This window comes from Thermobia domestica, chromosome 8, assembly GCF_964235325.1.
Source record: "Thermobia domestica chromosome 8, izTheDome1.hap1.1, whole genome shotgun sequence".
Taxonomy (NCBI): Eukaryota; Metazoa; Arthropoda; class Insecta; order Zygentoma; family Lepismatidae; genus Thermobia; species Thermobia domestica.
In genome coordinates, this window is record NC_137461.1 from 242,518,383 (window position 1) to 242,543,652 (window position 25,270).

At 35.6% G+C, this 25,270-nt stretch overlaps 1 protein-coding gene across 1 annotated transcript in view; it reads left to right on the top strand.

Moving 5' to 3' along the window:
* The window catches only part of LOC145691978 (protein takeout-like), a 55,043-nt gene that overhangs the window by 21,906 nt on the left and 7,867 nt on the right, over positions 1 to 25,270 (top strand). The window contains exons 3-4 of the mRNA XM_081767276.1: positions 12,531 to 12,681; positions 21,659 to 21,792. Coding sequence (XP_081623402.1) covers positions 12,531 to 12,681; positions 21,659 to 21,792 — 285 coding nt within the window. The remainder of the gene's footprint in view (positions 1 to 12,530; positions 12,682 to 21,658; positions 21,793 to 25,270) is intronic.

Below are 25,270 nucleotides of genomic sequence, written 5' to 3' on the forward strand. Positions count from 1 at the left end.
GAACAGTGGCCGTAGGGCTTATTTTTGAATGTTGTATCACCATTATGAAATGTTACAAACCAACATCGTATACTATAGTGATTACATTCATTCACCACTTCCGTCACTTGGAATTATGTGTTTTCGAAGACGTACCTTCTAACTAACCTCCTGACACCAACCCATATTTTTTAGATATGTACAGATTTGTGATGTCATACGCTTGGTTCCTTCACATCCATTCGTTGCGTTACAGAGAGTGCCTCCCACTTAGACTAAACGCGGACTTTTCAAATGCATCATTCAACATAAGCTGCCCATTGCAAATAAGCGAATATACGTTTCAGGGTTTTCTGATTATAAAAGCGAATAGTTGGAGAAAGAATCATTGTTTGGAAAATTTAGGTAAATCCAGTGAACTCAAAGCTGCGTCAGCAAATATCCTGAAAACCAGAAAATTGTTACATATCTTCCAATTGTATTTTCCATGAGCTTACTATCCGTGCAAAGAATGAGCATTATGCTACCAATTTGTACTTCAATATTACAACGTTACCAACACAATTTTAAATATGTTTTAAAGAAATACTGGAAGAAGAATGTAAGTATTTGCTCGCTAGCTCCTGTTTAGACCACTGACGATTTGGATGATTTTTAGTTCATGTAGGAACCCTAGCCCATCTTAGGTTATTTAGCACATTTTCGGAAAGGAAGGGGAGAGTGCATTAATATCAAGACAACACTTTCCAGGGTCACTGAGATGAATAGTATTACTTTTGATGCTGTCAAAGTCTAAATTCATCCTCCATAACTGTCCTAAGCGGAAACGTTGTTTATATGCTTTCTATATATTCTGAAAGGGTAAAGAATTGACTTTCAGGTACTGTGTTAAATGTACAATATCAATGTACACACCTCGACTACTTAATTTATAAAGAACTAAACAGGTGGCACTTGCTCTTCAGCATAGGGAATGAGGGCAGTGCATTGTTTTACAGTATCTCTTCCTGCATTCTAGACTTCTTCGTTGAAGCAATATTTCATTGGTCTTGAGATCCTGTGTCAACGCGGCATATTTAATACCGTTAGTGAAAATCAAACTATTTTAATACAAAATGTCAATGTTGGTAATTTACCAAATATTTCTATAGCTGTATACGAAAAGTTTAGACTAGTACTGTTTCATTTACATGAGGGAATCGTAATCAGAAGAATGCAATAATAATGTATTTTGTCGCTTGATAATGTACACCAAAGATTTCGAATTAAAGTTCACTTTTTCTATTTAATTGGTACCATTGTCTCTTGCCATCTGAAGAAGTATCTCTGTAATTGTAGCCATAGTCTGTTGACACTCTCAGCGGAAGGAGGTCCAAACTACTTTTCGGGTCGGCACTTCTATTAAAATACTCAAACATATTCTATAACTTCTGTCTTATATCTCTCTGAGTACGAAAACCCTTTCAATATTTTTCAAATGCTTTTTGTAACCAATTTTCAAAACGTCAGCTAACGTAGATCTCTAATTTTCTCATAAGTGCACAAAGAGAAATTATCTACTCTCTGTACAATGCTACTGAAGAAGGACATGGCACCATATTATGATCATAGTGCCTATGCCACTATTCGCTTATTAATCTCAGGAGCAGCCTTTGAGGATTCTGGAGGGAAAACATACTCGACAGTGCTACCAGACTAACAGTAAATCAGGTTATTACATATTTCAGATTCACATGCGAACAGTGTTGAATTCGGACATTTTTACCCGGGGCGGAATGCGAACTCCTTGGGGGTTTGTTTTTCTGTATTTTTGCAAGAAAGCAGCATATTTAACAATTCCATTCACATGCACATCTTAGCTAATATTGAGACTAATTGCTGATAAATATTCAATGCGAGATTATAATTTAAAAAAGAAAACAATCGTTTAATTTTATCTAAAACATTAAATAAAGACTGGCACAAATATTTTAGACTAAACTTTAACTACTATTTACAGAAGCTATTTTAGTTATTTTTCCTATATTCAGTAGTTACTGTTTGTTACTAATGTAGAAGTTTTTAAAAAGATTTAAATCAACTCAAATTTTTTTTGTCCTAAAACATACATAGGAATATCTTAACAAAAAGTAATCATTTTTTCTCACACTTCTGATTCTAAATCAAGTATATTAGCCTTGGTTCCTTTACTGCATACACATCAATAGTTTAGTTTACGAAATCTTCAGTAGGATTAGTGCCGTGTCGTGAAAATCAGCGCTTGGGACGAGAGTATACGATGGCACTCTCGTACATATGAGTGAGGTCGACAGACCAGCTGCGAAACGTGAGAAAATTTTAAAAAGTAAACCCTAATTTTCCTTGATTTTGAGCACTTTTTATTACTTTTTTCCTTTCATTTTATATATGTGCACATGTGTTTCATTCCACTATTTTTTCTTTCCTTCTTTTCTTTTCTTTTCCCCTCCCGAATCGTGCGCCCCTTACTTCGGTGCCCGTGGCCACCGCCCCGCTTGCCCCTCCTTCGTCACCTTGAATAGCAATCTTTCACTTATATGCTACTATTATATTGATAAATTCTATATAAATCTCTAACCCAGGAGGAATAACTGTTCCTCCCTGATCCCTCTAAATGACGCCCTCTGAATCTCACCTTTAACTGACTTATTTTTAGTTAAAGAAAGGTGTGTTTATAATTACATGGGCACATGGGGGGATATTAAAATTAACAAAAAATTGGCTACTTACCAATGAATCCTCCCTTGAATTTTTTAAAAAAGATTTTGACATTTCGGAACTCTCAGCTGATTCCTTCCTCACTGGCAAGGTAAAAAGAATTAAAACGGAAAGGAGATAAAATAAGTAAAACCAGGAATACATACCACTATATAAAAGTAACGTACAAAAAAGATCCTAAGATGAACAGAGCACAGTGAAAGAAGAATGAACTGAATAAAAAAGAACGTGGTGTCTTTGTTAGGCCACTATTGCCAGATCCAAAGTATGCATCAAAGGTAGGTACCCAAGTTCGATCAATGTTGTCAGTATCAAGGTTCAATGCAGGTTTGTACTTATGAATAAAGAACGATTAGAATAAAGATAAAAATAAAGATGAATAAAGATAAATAAAGATAAAAAACAACGGGAAATTAAAGAATCGTTCTTTATTCATAAATACAAACCTGCATTGAACCTTGATACTGGCAACATTGATCGAACTTGGGTACCTACCTTTGATGCATACTTTGGATCTGGCAATAGTGGCCTAACATAGACACCGCGTTCTTTTTTATTCAGTTCATTCTTTTTTTCACTCTGCTCTGTTCATCTCAGGATCTTTTTTGTACTTTACATTTATATAGTGATCTCCTTTCCTTTTAAATCCTTTTTACCTTGCCACTGAGGATGGAACCAGCTGACAGTTCCGAAACGTAAAAATCTTTAAATTTTTCAAGGGAGGGTTCATTGGTAAGTAGCCCATTTTTGGTTAATTTTAAAGGTGTGTTTACTTTAACAATCATAAAACACATTTACGTCTGCTACTTCCGATGCGAGAAATGGGATTTAGGCGCTCTATTTCAAATAATGCAAGAACTGTACATTTTCAAGAACTGAAGTCTGCTGACATCAGAGATCATGTGCAATGATCGAAAGATCTTTCCTATCTCAATCTGTGCTAGTGCTACCTACTAATATACAATATAGGGCGAGAGTATAGTATCTATTAAAATATAAACCTTTCTTCAACAGTTGACAATTTCATGTTATGCCTAACTCGGTCATAGCGAAAAGAAATACAGGTTTTATTGACTATTTTGGTATTCTATCTTAGATGTTGCATGTTTAATATTTATATAGAATGGGTCTGCGTCATTTATATGTATATTGAGAGATCGGATTTCGTCTGCACGTGCACGGAAAGAAAAACAAATAATTGGGTGAAGTAACTTCTACATTTTGTAACTGAAATTTTAGGAGTTTCTCCTGGGGGGAATAAATTTTCTTCGGGGGAAATTTCCCCCGGGCTACCCCCTGAATTCATCCCTGCATGCGAAAACGAAACATTAAAATACTAAACTTTTTTACTCAGTGTTGCCAAAAAAAGATGTTACAGTATCACAAATATCCTAATTTCGTAGGGCTCTACAACAATTATAAAACAACTGAGGTGAACGAAGCGGTGCACAGTGGGCTACTTGAAGCTAGAGATGCAAGGGCTCGGAAAAAAAAACCGGCTTTTTTTGAAAAAAAAAAACTCGGTTTTTTCTGCTTCGCTTTTTTGCTTGGGATATTTTGGGCTTTTTTGAAAATTCTGCTTTAAATTGATAAACCAGATTTTGTTTCGCTTCTCTACAACACAAAAAGTCATTTAATTAGTGGTTGATGCCGATAATAACATAAAACCTCGAAAATAAACCATGAATTTCGAAAAGATATTTCAAAAAGTCTTACTTCTCAACATATTTACATTATGAATTCCAAAGAATTAACCAATGTATATAATAAGATTTTTTTTAACCTCCTACATACAAAAGTAAGCAGGGTTAGCAAGAGCCATGGTTGTTTTTGAAAATGCCAAAAACCCGTTTTTTGGGGGGAGTTTAAACTAGGCTCTTTTGGTTTAAACCAGTTTTTTGGGGGTTTAGATATTTTGCTTTATGTATTTACATTACATATTGACCGAAATAAGTTTGTTTCGCCTTGGTGTTATTATGCAACAACGGGGTTATGCTGGAAGAGGTCACATAAGCTTAAAGAAGTCCGGTCAGTAAATTTCTTAAATTGAGAAACTCCCACCCTAGCCATCGGGAAAATCTCGTCATTACTCTAAATGTAAAACAATAACGGAAAAAATCCTGTTATTGCTTTGCATGTAAAATTTAAAGGTCAACATATCATATAATCAGTACGCTAAAACTGAGGTATTAAATTACAAATTTAGTGCGTACATATCATTGAAAGTACAATCCAAGCTAATGTTGGAAGCTACGTAGGCAATCGATAAATTTTGTCAATTTATATCAGTATATTTAAGCAACCGTGGCTTCTTTATAAAACAACAGGCATTCAGGCATGCAGAAATATACAATTTAGTTTCGTTTCGTATGTTCAGGCTTAACATCCTTACGTAATACCGAGGTTATCAAGGAGAAGACTTTCGCTTAAAGTGACATCCGAACCGCTACTTTGTTTACGCATGAAAGAAGGGTTGTGGTTCGACCGAGAATTGAACATGGGACACCTTGATTAAAAGGTGAAAAGGAAATAAAACTAATGCAGATGGTTTGAAGTATGGAAACGTCACCATGAAGTTCACACGATTCGCATTTTTCGTACCTTTTATTTTTTTTTTCGGTTTAAACCAGTTGTTTATTTAAAAAAAGAAGAAAAACAGCTAGTGTAAACCAGCCAACCCTAAAAGTAAATACTTCTTTTAAAAAAATACTCAAATAAGTAGCAAAATTCTATGTAGTATTTTTACTTCAAAATATTCCATACCCTCTTTTTGGAACAAAATAAAATTAAAATAAAACATAAGAAAAATACTTAGATTTATATGATACACTTAAAGGCTGCACACCTAGAGCTTTTGGTTTTGTATATTCTTGAAATTCTACAGTTTTATATAAGCACCATCACGGTTTATTCAGTCCTAAAGTTTTCTGTATTTTTAAAAAGAGGGATTGAACATGAAGAGTGTGAGATAAGAACAATGTAACCCATAATTTTACTATTTTAAGAAATTAGAAATTTTCTGCTGCACAATCCATTTTGAAAGTCGGTAAGCTGATTTTTCACATAAGTCTATACATGAGGGATTAAACGAAGCGGTATGCGTTGCTGCCTATCTGATGCTGCGTAACTCAGCAATTGAAAATTTCTTAGTTACCATGTTCTTGGCTCACACCCATCATATCATTATGGAACTCTCCCCACCCCACCAACACACACAAAAAAAAGGACTACGGAATATATTTAAGTTAAGATAAATACAACTGCACAACAAACATGATTGACTGGAGCTTTTGCGCTTCTATCGAGAATCCGGAATTCAACTCAGCATTCGACCATTCTGGCAAAACTTTTCTTCATTCCATCTATGAAGTAGAAATAGTGCGTGTACTGTGAGTTGGCTGACTTCATTTCTTATTGTTTTTAAATCGTTATTATTACTAATTACCAGCAGTGACGGTTTTGCGAGGGTTAGGGGGGGCGGTCTTTCGGACTGAAGCTTGTTCCCCAAAATTACGGAATGTCTAAAACAAACGAACATATCTATTGGTTATGCCTTTACTCATAAACTTTAAGGTGCCGTCAAATAAAAATTACGAATGTTGAGAGAAACTAAACATTAGTAAGAAAAAAACCCTTCCAAAATACTTTTCTAAATCCGCCACTGATTCTCAGTATAAAATGATCTTCAAGGTTGTATTCGGAAGACTATCGCTAAATATATAAACGAAACGAAATACAGTATTAGTTATGCCTGTACTCATAAACTTCAAGCTCCTCCCAAATAAAATTAGGAGATTTTAGAAAATGAAACAATCAGAGAAACCCGTCCCAAAGTACGTTTCTAAATCCGCTACTGATTATTTGTATAAATTAGTATTCAAGGTTGTATCCGGAAAATTATTGCTAAATCGTTGCACAGCTACAGTATAACAGAAATTGTGGAAGTACGGTTAGACGGATATATTGAAAAACGTACGCTTTGACGGATATATAGAAAAACGTAAGTTTAACTTCTGCGTTAGAAGCTAGAGTACTAAGCTCTTAGAAATGAAACAGACGACAAACTGAAACGATATCGAGAAGAAAAAATATCGATAACTCAAAAGTTAAAATTAAGTTAAATAGCCTCCAAAATTGCCCTCAAATACTGCATTCTTTAATTCGTAAAACATGTGCTCCATCCATCTTGATGGTATATTTTAGAGCGAAATATGGCATTTAGGTCATGGAATTCTTATCTAAGTATAGAATATACTATAAGAAAGCTATTTAGATAGAAAAATCATGAAAATGAAAAAAGTCAAAATTTCCAAAATTCTCGTTTTTTCCCAAAGAAGCCGGCTTTTTATGTGAAAAAAACCATCGATTCAAAAAAGCCGGCTTTTTTGCATCTCTACTTGAAGCAACTTTATATCGGATACTATGATCATGATACAACCTATTTTGGATACGTTTTAATTTCAAGATCCCCATTTTTCTTCCTTTTTAATTTATTTTATTTTATTTACTTACCTGACATGAGTATATCTAAGTGAGAAAAAAAAAACTTCAGGCACTTTAGGATATTGTAATTATTGTAATAATAGCAATAGGACTTCATATTTGGCTTTCGAGGCAGTCGAATTTTACACTGTTTCCCCCCACCTCCAATTTACGCTGGCCTACTTTACCTTGATTTGTGACTTTCAAATCTCATCTCACTGAGAAGTATCCGTAATTCAACAAGAAAATAATTATTATATATGATAATTAAATTGGAATTCACTGTAATATGGCCCATGACAACCAATTTACTATTTTATATTGTAAAGATCAGTTCCACCGGTATTGAAACAGAGCGATATGTGAGCGATTGACCGTAGAAATTCAAACCTCGATTAGTGATAATTTCACAGGCTTGTCATATTACAAGTGAAAACTCTTTAATCAGTGGAGAGGAGGGCGTGGATCAGGGGTCATATTGGTTCATTGTGGTGGTGGGTCAGAGTGGGCATGGTCGGTCGTGGGTCAGAGTGGCTCACGGTGAGTGATGAGTCAGTGGGTCATGGGTCAAGTTTTCATAGACCCACTCCATCTCTGCAGCTATCTAGGGTCTTCGCACCCAGATCCCTGCTGTCGATCGGCCTACGGCCTCACAGCTCTCATATCCCTAACATATCACCAATCTTAAGGAGATTCGAGATATGGCCATCCTATTATAACAATTGCAGTCACCTCCCTTTTCTTGCCGCCTTTTTTCTTTCCTTCTTAGGGAAACATTAAAAACCACTGCGACAAATGTTTAATTATTTTAAGTTAAAAACCTAAATACAAGTTTTCATGCTTCTATCTATAACTGATTTAGAGATATTGAAATCTTATTCTAAAAATTACAACCCCTACTCTTTCTTTTCTTCCTCCTTTTTAGGGGAAATATGAAGAAACGCTGAAACACACCTTTAATTATTTTAAATAAAAAGTCCAAATATTAAATGTTCATGTTTCTAAAATAAACGAATTTCGAGATATAAGCATCCAATTATAACAATTATTGTTTTATTCTCGCCTTCCTTCTTCTTCTTCCTTTCTGGAGCAAATACCAAAAAATGAGGAAACACGTGACTAATTATTTTAAATGGACAATTCAAATATGGAATTTTGTGTCTCTAATCTCAAGAGATTCCTAAATATATACATCTAATAATAATTGTAATGTTCACCCTTTTTTCACTTTTAAGTTAATGCTGAAGCACGTGAAATAACAAGTCTATATACCACAATTCACGTTTCTAGCCTTCAGAGATTCCATGATATGACATTTTAAGATAATAATTGCAAGTCCTCTTTCCCTACCCAGGGGCGCCGTTTCAGGTTATTCCTGGGGGGATGTTTCCTTCAGATATATCTATATATATAACCACGGTTCTACCCCTCATGCTCTACCGCCTTGCATTATAGGTTCTAAGCATACAACACTAGTGACCTTTTCCAAGTTATTGTGTTTTCCAAACACAATTTTTCTCTTCTGTTGATGGCAACACTGTTCATAGGGTCCTTCTAGACATAGAGTCAACGCAAACAGTTCTTGTCAATATCTGATTTAAGGTGTACAAAACGTTAGTACCTTACTCACTATGTGCGCCAACATATTACACGTTATTTCTCGACAAGTTTGCAACACCGATCCTCGTTTACCATCTCCTTTGTCTTTCTTTTCACCGCTGCTTCCAATGATGATATTCAATTTTGGTCATTCCATTCACAAAAAGAAAACTTTCTCTTGGGTTGGCCACACTGTTCTTCCAGTGATGTTCGTAAATACACGGGTAGATGTCGTCATTTCTCTAGTTGCTTCGTGCAAAGTTTCGTTTCTCTGTCTTTTTTAGTCTCTCCGTTATCACAGTTAGAAATTCTAAATTATGTTATAATTTGGAAACGTCATTTGATGACTTTGTCGTCAAGTCGGCACGGGTTAACGTTCTCGTAGAGAGCTGCAATTTCACTAATCCGTGTTTATGGTCATATAGAATACTTTTCGGGGGGTGCGTATCGCAACACGAAATTACCCAAAATAAGGGACACCCTAATATATATATATACACCTCCCTTGATATCTCCAATTTGACGCGGCGGCGGGGTGGGGGTGGGGCTGGCATGCTCTAATGATCCCAAGAGCTATGCCAGAGATAGCTTCACTATCAGAGGGCTTCCCATGCCGGAGAGGCCTTTATGGGTAGGAGCCAGACGAAGAAAGATATTATGGTAGTGGGCAGCAGTCTACCATTACCATACTGAGGTTCAAGATGACATCGGCAAGGCACTATGTTGGATAATTCAATCGCAACATTTGAAACACTAATCCACTGCTTCCTTTTTAGGATCTTATGGTACAATTTGTACCATACCACAGTGGTTCAGGATGAGCAAAAAGCTTGCCAAAACCCAATTTTTGAAGTTTGCATTACAAGGACACTGGTTTGATGTATGGGTTACGTAATATCCACAGTTTACTATATACAAACAATGAACACGAGAAACGTAATGTGTGAGTTAGAAAGGGTAGAAGTTAACCAAGGGACCAGAGTATTTCACCCAAACCGTACACTAAAGAAGATGCGTTTGCATTATTTCTCGACACTAAGTTAACCAAAAGCCAATACAACTACCTACGTCTTGGTGCCAAATGACGCAATACATCCCAGTTATCACCAATTACTGGAGTCTAAGAAAGATTGTTACTTTTCGGATGAGAGAATTATTGTTTCAGATGTCAGTGCAGAAATTAAATTTCAGCCTTTATTGGACAGAAAGTTTAACGTCTTCTGGTAGCTAACGACTGCAAGGTCAGCTGTGTTCCAAGCGAGAACGCCAACTCCTTGATCTTAATATCTAAATGAGTTTGTGATGGAACTGCAGGTCACACTGTATACAAGTATACAAGCGTAAATTTCAGCAAGACATGACATTATGTTTTGAGGTAGACCTGCTGTTAACGTCTTTCGTGCCAATTCGGCTAGCTGTAGGCGAGGAAATTGTAGTGTGGCAGAATCCTCGAATGTCATCAAGGAGATATTGGTGCCCTATAAGATTTCGGTTTTGCAATTAAACGAAAGATGTGACAAATACATGAAGTCTAGTGCATAGAACATCAGATTGAAGATCTTCACCCATCAACTGTGAACGTCAATGGAACCCAATTTACTGTGGATCACGAGCTCATTCTCACTATGGTAGATGGAAAAGTGTGTAATGCACTTATGGACAAGAAATTTTCTCAAGTGTGCTACATTTGGAAAACATCTCCCAAAGAAATTAACGATTCAAAGAGAGTTTCTATAAAAGACATAGATGTTTCAACATTTTGCTTTGGATTTTAGTGTTACATGCGTACATACGATTTTCTGAGTGCCTCCTCCATATTACATATGGACTCGATTTTATAGCATGAGAAGTTGGAAAGAAGCAGAAGGAACCACTGGAATTACGGAAACATGAGATTCAGAAGCAGTTTATAGAAAAAGTAGGTCTTGATGTTGATAGATGCAAAGCAGGAGGTAGTGGAACAAGCAATGGTGGGAACACTGCTAGGAGATTTTTTGCGGATCCACACCAATCTTTGCAAATAATGGGAATTTCTGAAGAACTGATTAGACGTTTTTCGGTGATACTGTCTGTAATCAACTCTGGACTTGACGTTGATTCCAGGGCATTTGAATTATGCACTGGAGACACCCAAACTCATTGTTCATGTTTACAGTTGGTTCTATATGCCTGCAGTGTCCACAAAATACTTGTTCATGGATCAGCTGTGATACAGAATGTCATTTTACTAATAGGTTAGCTCTCTGAAGAGGTACAGGAGGCACGGAATAAAGACTTACAAACATTTCGGGAAGATCATTCGCGCAAATTTTCTCGCACTATTATGAATCAGAATATGCTTCATATGCTTCTGATTACTTCTGATTCCTTTCTTTCGAATATTAGGCACGTGCCTACCGGGAAGAAAAGACGTTACTTGTCACACGAAGGACGGCTGCTGTTGAAGACGTCGGAGCGTAGAGCGGAAGGAGCCAACGCGGCGTCCAGCAGCCAAAATAAAGAAGGCATCTCATCTGCATTCGGCGATATTGTCATTGACAATAATGATTACAGATGTGGTGGACAAAATCAATTCTCGTTTTTCATTTGTGTTTGTGAGTGTAATATAGACTTGTATGTGTGAGTATAGTGCAGATTTGTATGTGTGAGTGTACTGACGAATTGCATACGAATACGCAGTACTTTATCAGTGTTTACAAACATTTCCTACTAACTCTCTTCTGCAGATAAAGATAGTGCAACAGAATGGTGAACGTATTAATTAATTCTTAGTACTATAAATATACAATTCTCACATATTTGGGACTTTAGAAGCATTTTGTACATTGTTATAACCAATTATAGGTTTTGGCCTGGTTTTTGCCCTTCCTGAACCACTGTGCATACGGCTGTTTTCTGGAACTTTGCGTTATAACTCTCTTATTTGAGCTTTTCCGTCCGTTTGTTTTCAAGCTAGAGGCATTGTAGAACTCGTTACGTATGGCTTCACGTCTTCCTGGGTCGAGACATAGGAGGGGAACGTCATAACTTGGAAAAGTATATTTTCTTTTGTTAGGCCTATTTTCATTATTTTTTGGCGGGCTTACTTTTACACCTAGAAGATTGAAATTTTGCACAAATATTCAGTCCGCCGAGTAGTATTTACCAGATGTTTTTCAGTTCTCTGCGTTAGCACAGGGCGGTCCAGAGGGGCAAAAATGTAAAAATAGGGACATTTTGTTACCAAAAAATTCCTTTTTTCGCTATTTTTCGCCTCATATTCATGATGGAGACATGTGTTATTTCACTACACAAACACACACTTCACACACTAAATTTTGAACAGAATACGTCATCTCTTGTGATAATGTCTCTTTTATTTAACCCTACGGTTCTGTTTTGCCGTCTCAAAACAGTGGTGGAGAAACCCCAAGCTCTATGTTGAAAGCACATTAAAGCTGTGTTCTTAAAAACATTAGCAAGATAAGGTAATTTAGGATGCACCTCAGGCTAATGTCATCAATCTTGGTTCGCTCAAATTCGCTCTACCTAAATTAAGGCTATATTCCACTCAGGTTTTAAAGGAGTAACAACCCAGGTTGACACTATATTATATCGTTTCAATTTTCTTGTTGTCTTTTACATACAGGTATAATCACTTATTCAAATTAGTTTAAAATTACATAATTTAATGTGTGATTAAATATGCAAGTCACCAAGCAATAGATGATCTAATCAATACGTATATTTCTTAGGTGATCCTAAATATGGCTTACCTGTTCTGGAACCACTTCGAGTTGAGGAAATGTATGTAGATTCAGGGAGCACAGGAGCTGTTGGGTTATCTTTGAACTTCACAAACTTCAACTTCATTGGCCTAACAAATGCACAGATTAAAAAAGTGAGGTAAGTCAAAAGTGTAACATTAGGTAACTATTTCAGTAACAATAACGATGACTGTGGGATTCATTATTCATTCATTTTATGAACATGTCCAATGGACAGGGAGTATAGTGATTCTTCTGCATTCGTAATCATTCACCAATTTCCTTGACTGGACTTTTCAAGTGTATCATATTAAATACGTTGATAGTCCATCTTTATTGGAAAGATAAGGTGAAAACTGCCTGTTCTTGTAGTGGTGAGAAGCCAGTGTCCCCCCCCCCCGGAACATTTGTTCTGAAAGAATGACTGGTGAAAAACTACTCTATATTCATTAAATGGTTGCTTCCAGAGAAAATGGATTCATCAGAGTTAATTCATTACATATTACACAAACTAGGACTAACTTAAATCCTAACTTAAATCCTAGAATAACTCTTTTAAACTTGGCAACTATTTATAACCTAAGAGGCCTCATCCCGGCGAAATTAAAATACCGCTAATTTTACAGTAATTATGTGATATCTTCAAACAGATAAAAGATAATCAAAATGTGGAAAAAGAAAGCCCTAGACAATGTCATTTTAGATGAGATACCGTTATCACGACTCACTTATCTGCTTTCGATTTCGATCCATTTTCAAAATCGGCATTTATTTTCGCGTTTCTAAACGTCTGAAAACTGAAAGCCACTATAGGTGACTTGTGATAACGGTACCTTACGCAAAATAATATTGTCTAGTGCGTTTTTGTTCCACATTTCAATTATCTTTTATCTATTTGAACATATAATTACTGTAAAATTAGCGGTATTTTAATTTCGCCGGGATGAGGCGTCTTAAATAAAAACATGGGGACCCTGGGGGCTCACTGGTAGAGTGTTCACGTCTGGTGCATGGAGTCCTTGGTTCAATCCCACTTGCCATGTGAACTTTGTGGTGGACAAACACTGTGTGCTTAGGGTTTCTCGGGGTTCTCCCGTTTTTTCTCGCTTTCTTCATTCCACAATTTCATTCGTTTTTTATCATCACCGTCTTGTTTAGCCTAGCCAGCATAATCGTGGGACATAAAATGAAAGACTTCATCTCGTTTTTAAATAAAAAAAAAACTAAATTAACAAAAGCAAACATAATCTTGATACAATTTCGAAAATATATCAACATCTTCATCAGACGTATTATGTCATATCTGATGTGCCTTTATTTTCAGGGCAGAAACACTAAAATACGTAGTGAAGGAGTTACAGAGAAACGGAATGGACTTAGTGGGAGCTGAGAAAGTTACATGACAAGGAAAGGGAATTTCTACAGCCCGGAAATTTTACGTTTTTTGTTATGGGGAAAGAAATAAAAATCACCAACTAGAAATAGGGTTTTTCGTTCCCAAACGAACAACATTAGCAATTAAATATGTTGAGTTTGTTAATATTACAGATTTTATTTTTTATTACTCTTGTGAGTCGGTGGTGTTATATTATTGTTCTAAATATCGTGACATCATAAATATTGGAGGTCACCAGATGAAAAAACACTATCAAATTGATCGCATTTTCATATATAGATAATTGCAATCCGCTCTAGAATAATTTATATGCTGTCGTTAAGACGAACCACTAAAGGTACTTAATAGCAACAATTGTGGGTGAGAGATCAGTGATGCCAACCTGAAACGTTACAAAATCCCATCTCGAGAGACAGAAATTCCCCTTTTTGCTCTTGAATTTCCCACGCTATACTAATTTTAAAAACTTCTAAATTTAGAAAACACAAATAAAGAAATTAGTGTATATATGTCATTTTCTTCAATACATGAACGAATTATTCAAACATTCCGATCATCTACGTTTATCAAACAGTTTATGAACAAGTATTTTTCCTTAATTGAAAAAGACAATTGAAAATGTTGGTGAAAATAAGTACATTTTGCTCTGAATTTAGTAGGTCTATTTGCAAAATTCTTTTGTGCCCTAATCTTCTTCTGAACGTAATAAAACTAGATAAATTTCATTCTTCAGTCATTTCGTATTGAACTATTTGGAAGTTGGGCGTTTCTCGTTTTATTTTCTTAGGTTAACCATGTTCTTTCTTTCAGTTTTACGTCCCACAGTTATGCCGGTTAGGCTAAAGGAGACGGTGATGATGAATAATGAATGAAATTTTGGAATGAAGAAAGTGGGAGGAAACGGGAGAACCGCGAGAAAACCCACGCACACGGTGTTTGTCCACCACAAAGTTCACTTGGCAGGAGCAGGGTTTGAACCCGAGACCCCTAGCACCAGAGGTGAACGCTCTACCACTGAGCCACCGCGGCCCCTTTCTTTCATTTCTCTTTCCTTTAAAATACCAAGGTACGATTAACGTTATTCGAACTTGTCTTTTGCGATTCACAAATCACTTTAATACTACATGCATTTTATAGTAATAAATTTTGATAATTAGCATTAATTTCAAGTTTATTAAGGAATAATTTGTCCATTCTTAGCCCATAGACAATTTGTAGGTTTCAGTGGAATTGATATATTAAAAAACCCTTGAATCCTGCTAATTTTTACAAAAATTCCTTTTATTCCATTTCAAGAAATCATTGTCAAAGATCCCACAATATGTGTTGGCATCACAGCGAGAGATTAAAAGTTAAAAATTAGAATTTTCAATATCTGAGAACGTAGGTATTTACTTCACACAGTTTAAAAGAAAGCCAGACGGAATATCAGATTGAAGTTTTACATAGATAATCGATTATAGAAGGTTTAGGATCCAGTATTGTTGGGGATTCTTGGGTTCAAATTAAGGATATGAAAAATTCAGCGAAACAAAAATTGCAGCAAACGGAAATGCAGAGAAATAAATTATTGCACTACGTTAACAGAGAAAAGAAAATACACCAAACTGCATTGAACACAAAGTCTGAACGATATAACTTCATTAAATTTCGTTGACATCTCGTGGAAAACCTCCAAAACTCTGAGAAGAGAAAAACGTGATTTTTAGAAAGCTAAAATTATTTGAACTTATGGAAGTAAAAACATTCCGGGCACGTATAAGGGCCTGGCCGGTAGCCAGCCCAAAATGTAGGGGGGCCCGGTTGAAGTTAGGGGGGCTAATCCAACCATATTGTAGTTAATCATCATATTACAATTCATTTTTAAAGCCTACCGTGAAAATTTTAGGGGGACCCGGTTCCCCTAGATCCTCCTGAATATAGGCCTGATAGGGGTTCAATGAATTTAATAAAAAAAAAACAATTAACCTTGTGCTTGTACTAAAAGAAAATGGACGGAATAATTATTACGGATAAAAATTGTAGGCCGTTTCTGAAAAGATGGAAATATTTCTTCGACAATTTGATTAAGAAACAGCTGAAAAAAAGTAATGTTCGTGGAGAAGGTAAGATACATACAGTAGAACCGCATATTCCATAGCCTAACTGAAAATAAATAGAAATCGCTATAAGGAATTAAAGAAACATAGGTCTACGGGTGTATACGAAATACCTGTTGAGCAAATTTTAGCTAGAGGGGAAAATTGTGGAATTAGATACGCAAACTAATTCTTCTTGTCTGGATCAAGGAGGAATTGTCACTAGAGTTGAAAGAATCAATAATTGTTCCAATTCATAAGAATGGCGACCGAACTAATTGTAACAATAATGAAAGCATCTCTCTTTTGTTAATGTTTTATAAAAACCTCCCAAACATTCTATTGGCATGACTGACGCTGTACGCAGATGAAATTATTGGAGATCATCAGTGCAGATTTAGAATAAATACATCACATACTGGTATTTGCTATTTGTCAAATACTCGAAAAGAAATGGGAAAATAGTACTTCAATATGTATTTATTTATTTATTTCAGGAGGGCCTACGACTCAGATAGAACGAAAACATTGTACATCATTATTGAGTTTAGTATGCGTAAAAAGTTGGTTAGATTAATTAATTTGTGTTTAAATGAATCTCTAAGTATAGTCTGAGTAAGAAAATACTTGTTCATGAGTTCTCGCCTTGAAAGTGGTCTCAAACAAGGAGATGCGTTGTCGCCATTGTTATTCAATTTTTTTCTGGAATATTGTATAAGGAAAATCAAAGATATCAATCAGGGCCTAGAGCTGAATGGTTCTGACCACGTTATGGCATACACTTTTGACAGAGGATAATGTGAAGACGATACAAAGGAGTTATGATGTTTTATTAAACGACTGTAGGGAAATAGAAGTAAAGCAGAGAAAACTAAATACATGGAAATTCACAGTTACCATAATACAGTGTGTTTGAAAAAGAACTCCCTAGTTTTCCCTTGTGTCCTAGAATCTATACAAAGTGGCATACACTATTCTAGTTTGTGGTGTTTGATTCATCAACTCTCCAAGTTTGGCTGCCCTGCAGTTGGGAGGTCTGCTTGACCTTGAGAAGGCACCAGTGCTGTTTTTTTCCTCTGTTTCCTCAGTTCAGTCCAGGCAGGCGTACAGTGCAGAGCAACTCAGCAACAATGTGTACTCCGCAACAGAAAGCGCAGTGTGTTATTTGGCTTGTGAAAACTGAGTCACTTATAACAGTGCAACGTAATTTTAGATGTCAGTATGGTGGTGAACAACCTACAGCAAAAACTATCCGTCATTGGCTTAAGTCTTTCAAGGTAACCGGTAGTGTTTTGAAAGCAAAATCACCAGGTAGACCTTCTGAAGACGTTGTTGAAATCATCCAGTTTTTTGTGTTCGGAGCCCGAAGAAGTCATTGGCCAGACGTAGTCTACAATTAGGAGTATCTAAAGGTACTGTGTATGATGTTGTGCGTAAAAGACTTAAGTTGCGCACCTACAAATTGCAACTGAAATGTTGGTGAATACGTGGCGAGAAGTGGAATATCGTCTCGACGTGTGCAGGGCCACAAATGGATCCCACGTTGAAGTCTACCAACATTAAACAAAACTTAAAGGAATTCTCTTTCATGATATGTACTCATCGATGTAAGTTTTCATTCATTTCCCAATTAAATTTATACTTAAAACTAGGGAGTTCCTTTTCAAACACCCTGTACAGCAAATTAAGGTTACGTTAAAATATCAAATAATACTTTCGACAAAGTCGACACTCTTAAACATCTAGGAACAGCATTAACAGTCGAAAATCATATCCATGAAGAAATTAAATGACGACTAAAATCAGAGAACTCGCGTTATTATTAAGTCCAAACTCTTTCGCCTTCACGAATTCTGTCAGATATTTGACGCTTAGAATATTTAAAAAATGGTAATTATACATGTTGTCTGCATGGTTGCGAAACATGGTCATTTACTTTGAGATAGAAGATAGCAGACTGAAAGTACTTAAGCATAAAGTCCTGAGGCGAACATTTGGATCCAAGAGAGTCGCAAATGGTAAATGGTGGAAACTTCATAACGAGAAATTGCATAATTTATACCATTTACCAAACATTGTTAGAAGCATCAAGTCTACGTAGGAAGTTCAGGTGGGCAACTCATGTAGCAAGAATGAAAAAAAGTAGGAATCATTTCAAAATTTTAACTGGAAGTTCAACCGGGAAATGACCATTAGGAATTCGCAGACGCAGATAAAAGGGCGATATTAAGATTGATCTCGGAGAAATAGAAAACCAAAAAAGAAATTGTATCCGATTGCCTAAGGGAAGAAGTCAATCCATTTGCGAATGTAGCATTTGATCTCTGGGTTTTATAGCCCATTAATTAGTTAATGTATCAGATGACAACAATGATACATTATCGAAACGGTAACATAGGTTTTTATTATATCTAATAATATAAATGTTTAGGTCAGATTTTACTGTGCAAATTATATTAGCTTATAAATAAGTGTAAATACCAGTAGATATATGGTTTAATTAACAACTGAATCACGCAAAATTATATTAACACTGACTCTGTTAATTTAGTGAAGACATAATTTAATATGCGTTTACACTTAAAATGAGAGTCTCAGTTTCTACTCTAATTGGGAAATTGGTAGCTTTCCCATTTCCGAAAAACGGGAAAGAAATATATCTATTTCATTTAAATTCAGAAGCCAAACACTCAGATGACTAAGCTACACCGTAGAAGTTTCTCTTTAATAAGTATTTTAGTTTTCTTAGTAAGTATTTACATTTTCTTTTGTCGGTAGTTAGTTTCTTAGTAAGTACAGTACAGAAGACATAAATATGTACTATTCACTGCTTCTCTCTTCTGGTTATTCTTCAAACAGAATGGGCAAACCTACAATTAATTCTTAAATTTGTGAAACATAAAAATCTATGTTAAAGTAACGCTCGCGTTGTTTAAAATCGCGTTTTCGAAAATTAATTCAGTTTCGAACAATAAGATATGACTATTACCTAAAATCGAATTCATATAGTGAAAACGTATAGAAATTACCAAATGGCTAATGCGCCTTTATTACTATTATTTTATATTTTTGGGAAGGGTTCTGTACTTAATTTAAACTCGTTCTATTTGCAAATCAAGTAAGTTAATTTGCTCTTTCTTCTCTGGTTCATGTTTATTCCTGTTACTTGAAACTGAAAAAAGTCTTTCGAAATATCTATTGTTATTTATGCTGCCATCTAAGTAGTAAATTGACGTGTCGCTACAGAAAACAATGAAATAGACCTCATTAATTAGTCTGTTCATATTTCTACATCATATTTTATATATGGGACTACTATATAGAATATATATTGACTAAGAACAAGGTTTTGTGTTCGATATTCTATTTCACAATAACTACTGTCCGGATTTAAACGAAATCTAGTGGGAAACTACTGTAAAGTCTAAAGAATAAAGATGGCTATAGTTTGGCGAAGCTCGGTCAAGGGTAGGCTCGGCTCGGTTGTTTCAACTCAAATTTGCATGCCGGGAACTTGCGATTTCGGTTCACCGACTGTATTCTCTCTCTCTCTCTCTCTCTCTCTCTTTTATCTTTCTTGGCGTAATTAGGGAGTCAGGCAGAAGAGTTTTGATATATGTGTACACAGTGACGTATTTAGAGGGGGGACTTCCGGGCTTAAGCCCCCCGAAATATTTTTTCTTAAAGTATATGAAATATCTTGCAGAATTATCACATTTTCAGGCAAAGCCCCCCCCCCCCCCGGAAAGTTAGCAAAGCCCTCCCCGAAACAAAATCGTAAATACGCCACCTGTGTGTACAAGTTAATCAATAGTGTGTTACAGTGTAAAATACTAATAAAAAAAAGTGAAAATACCTATGTCGGTTTAGAGCCTTGTCCCTCACCTCATTTCCAATCCAAGCAAGACCTCAAATTACGTTACTAATTTAAATAAATATTTTTTTATCGAAGTTATATCATTATTGATGCTCTGCCATGCTGTTATCCTTCTAAGAGCAAACCACATGAAGAGAGCATGTGCAGGCAGGAAACCTATCGCTTAAAAAGCATAGTGGTAACAGACAGATACTATAGTGGCGTATTGACCATTTTGTTTCGGAGGCTTTACTAACTTTCGGGGGCGCTTTGCCTGAAAATGTGAAAATTCTGCAAGATATTTCATATATATTACTATAGTAAGATTTCGGGAGATCTTAAGCCCGGAAGCCCCTCCCCTAAATACGCCACTGGATATACTTTATGGTTTGTGGACATGACTATTGAAAGTACTTGTGTATATTGTTCTCTTGCTCCATTCCCTCTTCTTTGTTCCAGTGTTTCACTCTGTCATTTTTCTAATTCTGAAAGTGCGACCCTGGGTCATAAGATAGAGCAGTTGAAAATGTCTTTATTGGTTGTTATTCACTCTTGTTTATGCTAATTCATGATTTATCTTATCAGCAAAACAGGGTACCCAATTAAAAGAAATACCAGCAGCTGCTCATTTTCCTGGAAACAGATGAAGAACAACTGTATTTTAATCCTGAAAATATATACTTGAATCTTACAAAAATTTCGTCAGTTGATAATCCTTCACCAAAGTTATTAAAAATAAAGAAATATGATGGATCACCTAAAACAGTGTTATTCAATCGGTGGTACGCGCACCACTGGGGTTACGCGAAGACGTTTCTGGGAGTACGAAATCTGCTTCTGCTGGCCTGCTGCAAATGTATCTTGATAGTTCACTGCAAATGAAAATCCATAACTTATCAAGCTGTGACTTTTGTATTCATGCTCAAAAAGAGTACAACAAAATTAGTGACAGTGCTATTTCACAACTTCTTCCATTTCCATCAACATGTTTGTGTGAACAGAGTTTCTCTGCATTAATATCAGTAAAAACAAAGTATAAAAATTGCTTGAACCTAGAATTAGCTCTCATTCTCGAACTCTCGACGATTCGACCAAGAATCGAGGAGTTGGCATCCCGGAAACAAGCTCAGTCATCTCTTTAACAAGTTAGTTCTAAAGTTAGTTTTAGTTTTTGAATTTTTTTGGTACATTTTCCTTAATGTACGAATTATAGGGAGGATGGGGGAAAAATCCTCCTCAGTAGAACTGGATCCCCCCATATGTTTTGAAATTTCACATGTTAATTTTTCAGATGTGCACTTCATCCCCCTGTATATAGTCTTTTGATTGGCACATTGATTGTCATTTTGTTGGTCTCTATTTGCCCCCCCCCCCCTTTAAACCAACAGAACATGTGAATTAGTTTTAATAAGCTAATTTCGATTTAATTTCTTTTAAACAGCTTCAGGGATACACAATTGGATGGCGAACTGTGCCTAGCGGTACACGAGAAAAAAAAAGATTGAAAAGCACTGATTTAAACATAATAAAATACACATACAATATATTTATATATTGTGCTATTTCTCTTTATAGTTTTATGATCATGAATTCTCTTCCTCAGCGAGAATCTTTGGATTTTTTAAAACTACAAGAGAATAAATTAATTTCTTGGTGAGCACATCCTTTAATAAATTTGTATCTACATCGCTGTATTTAACATACAAATAGTACTCTTAACTTTCATATGCAAATATTATTAAAATATTATACTTAATATAAGAATCTTATTTTTTTAAAAAAACAGGGCCAACTTGGAAACTGGTGATATGGACGTGGACATATTTTTCCCTGTCTTCCGTCTTGAAGGTCCTTACACAGTCTCCGGCAGAGTACTCCTTCTACCAATCACGGGCTCTGGACAGTCTAATATTACGTTAGGTAACAAAATAATATTCTATTTTTAGAGTAAAAGTACTATGGATTACAAATGTTATTTTTACATTTTTAAGCGATTTCATAATGTGTACAATTTTAAACACATGGTACTCATCCGTATAGGAATATAAAGCTCTTATTTTACGGAAAGAAGTATCCGATATAGTATAAAGAAGATTAAGAGTATGCACTTAACATATTCTGTGCCCTCTAGGAACTACACTTTCATTCATTACGAAGTAAAAACATGACAAAAGATTTTCGAATCTTTATGCTTGAATATGAGTTCAAACCAACGAAATAGAATTATACTTTCGAATAAGCTATAAACCAATGAAATACAGTTATACCTTCGAATGTGAGCTACAAACCAATGAAATACAGCTATATCTTCGAATATTAGCTACAAGCCATTGCAATACAATTATATCTTCGGATACGAGCTACAAAAACCAATGAAATACAGCTATATCTTTGAATTAAGCTACAAGCCAATGAAAAACAACTATAGGCTACCTTTGAAAATGAGCTACAAAGACCAATAAAATTCAATTATACCTTCGAATATGAGCTACAGACTAATGTTATATCTTCAAATATGAACTTAATCAATTCCAAAACCTTCTTCGAGTTCAAAATCGTTTGAGTAACAAGACAAATTTTCCCCATTACATACTAGATTAGGTCTAATTCGTTCTTAGGCCTCAAGAACTCGAATGGTTTTATCAATAAATTCACTGGATTTTAAGGTAAAATATTAACAAATAATAACAATTCATGAATAAATATGATTTCTTTAGGTCCACGGCAAATACACTATACAGTGCAGCAAAATAACACAAATCAAGTAGAAAGGCACATAACTAAGAGCGAATATCATACAAGATGTTCTTACTCCAGCTTCCGACAGCGAGCTTAATGACAAAGCACATAAATGTGCAGAACATACTATAAATGAATGAATGAATAAATAAATAATAAAACGAAATACTTGGTTTTCGGATTCCACAGCAACGATCGTATTCCATGGCAAATTTTCCTTGAATTCCTTTTCGTATTCCAAGTTGTTCGAATTTTGGGGCGTTCAGACTCTGAGGGCAATAATGTTTATAGCATAGAAAAACGTAGATGATATTTGATGGAAATAATCCAAATAGTGTGTAGCCTACTTTTCAAGACCTTGACGGCTAAGAGCACTTTCATATGTCTGATAAAAGTGCGTATTAATAATTGTCAACATGAAATACATATTCGTTGTTTATGGTGTCTTAATTAATTAATTAATTCTACAATTGTTAGCTTAATTGATTGTTGATTTATTTGGAACGTCAACGCTGATTTGTCTTTATCACGAGAAGGCAACGGCCTAAGTACGGTAAACGACTGAGAAACGCATGACCTCTACAAACACAGAAAAGGAAATAAAAGTTTGATTAAATATAGAATAAAACATATTATTATGTTAATATTTTTTACGTAATGGTGCAATCTTTACAATATGCAGCAAAAAGAAGTGTGTACCGTAACCCAAGCAACAGATCAATTTATCTTGGTGATTAGTATGCAACAACGTTTCCAATTGTCAAAAGTAGATAAAATAGATTGGAGTTATTTTCGTTGACTTGGTTTCAGTTAGCTTGCCAGTGAAAGAGTTTCTGTCGGAAAAAAGTAGCTACAGAGGTCGGAGTACGGTAGGGAGTGCCACAGTGTAAAATTTCCTAACGCGACGTGCTTAGCTGCTTGTCAAAAGGATGGTTTGCACAAATACCAACATGTCTCGATACCCAATAATGACTCAAATGACACAACCCTGCTGTGGTAGTACACACAGAAAATAAGGGTATTAGAATTTCGACCACGAAAGTACACTACCATAAGATGTTATCTTACGATATCCCTACAACATGAATACCAGTGATGCCAACCTGAAAGAATATGAAATCCCATGTCAAAAGGCAAAAAAATCCCATTTTACGTGTGAATTTCCCACGTTATAGAATACTAATTAAAAGTATGCTATAATATTAGAAATTAAATTTCCCTGTGTTAGTCACTTTTTACAATATTTAAATGAATAAGCCGTAAATTTCGATCTCCTTGAAAAATCCCATATATGCTGCTTATTATCCCTTACCGAGACAATAAGCTCAAAAACTCACACGATATGGGATTTTTCTTACAGGTTGACATCACTGATGAATACTGAAAATATTTCTGTAGATAGGATCAACATTAACTATTTTTAACAGCAGTTTGTCTTTGAAACTCTACAATTTCACACTTATACTTTCTAATGTTTGTGTTGTTATAAAATACATTTTCTGTATTGTACCTGTATGCTAGGCTACATTCACTCAAGAGTCGCTTGGACATGATATACAAGGTATGATACAAAAAATAAAGTGAAATAATTTATTTTAGCACACTGCAGACGCTACAACCATTTGATGTAATTTGTCCAATAATCTGATCCATTGAGACAGGTAGTCAAGTTGGAACACGTTCTGACTTGTCATGGGGCGTTTACACTTGGTCGATTTAGTCGCACGACTAAATCGACTCACTGCATTTGCCACTAAATCGAAGCAACTAGGCCGAATCAGATCGATGGATGTGTTCAATTATTTGAACCACAAAAAATAGAACGTCTTTGAATTCAGTTTCCAGTCGATTAGTCGCCTTCGATCAACAAGCGATTAAGTTGAAGTCCCGTTTACACGGTCGATTAAGTTGAAAGTGACGTCAATTCAACTGAATCGAACGCAAATCGACTAAGTGTAAACGCCCCATCACTCAACGTCCAGAGAAACTGGAGTGAGGCTTGTTTACCGTGTTAATCGCGCATCAACTACGCATGAACATTAAGTTCTGTTTCAAGTTGGAAAAAAGTGCCAAAGAAACTCATAAAATGTTGGAATTGGAGTACGGTAATAATGCTGTAACATTGAAGACTGTTTGCAAGTGGTATGAGTGATTTAAAAGCGGAAATGAACCGGTAAAAGACGAGCAACATTCGGGACGTCCATTAACCTCAAAAACAGAAGAAAACATGTAAAAGGTGACAAAAAACTATTTGAGTGTTCTCCCAAACAGACAAGTAAGTATGAGAATTTTCCCAGGAACTAAACATTTCATACGGGTCCGTACAAAGCATTTTAACCACCAATTTGGAAATGAGAAGAGTTAGTGCTAAATTCGTTCCCCCGACTTTTGACTGACAAAAAAATATTCATATCTGTCCACATATAACATGATGCGACTTGTGGCGCTTCCCAAAAATTATAACCGTGCTTAAAGGAAAACGTTTGGACACCATTCCTGACATTGAGCGGCCCACAACAGAACACCTGAACGCCCTTCCGAAAGAAATCTTGCAGAAATGCTTCCAATCATGGATTCCACGTTGGGATAAGTGCATTGCTATGTAGACAAGGACACGACTTTGAAGGAGATTAAATCAAATTACATGCAATTTTATTAT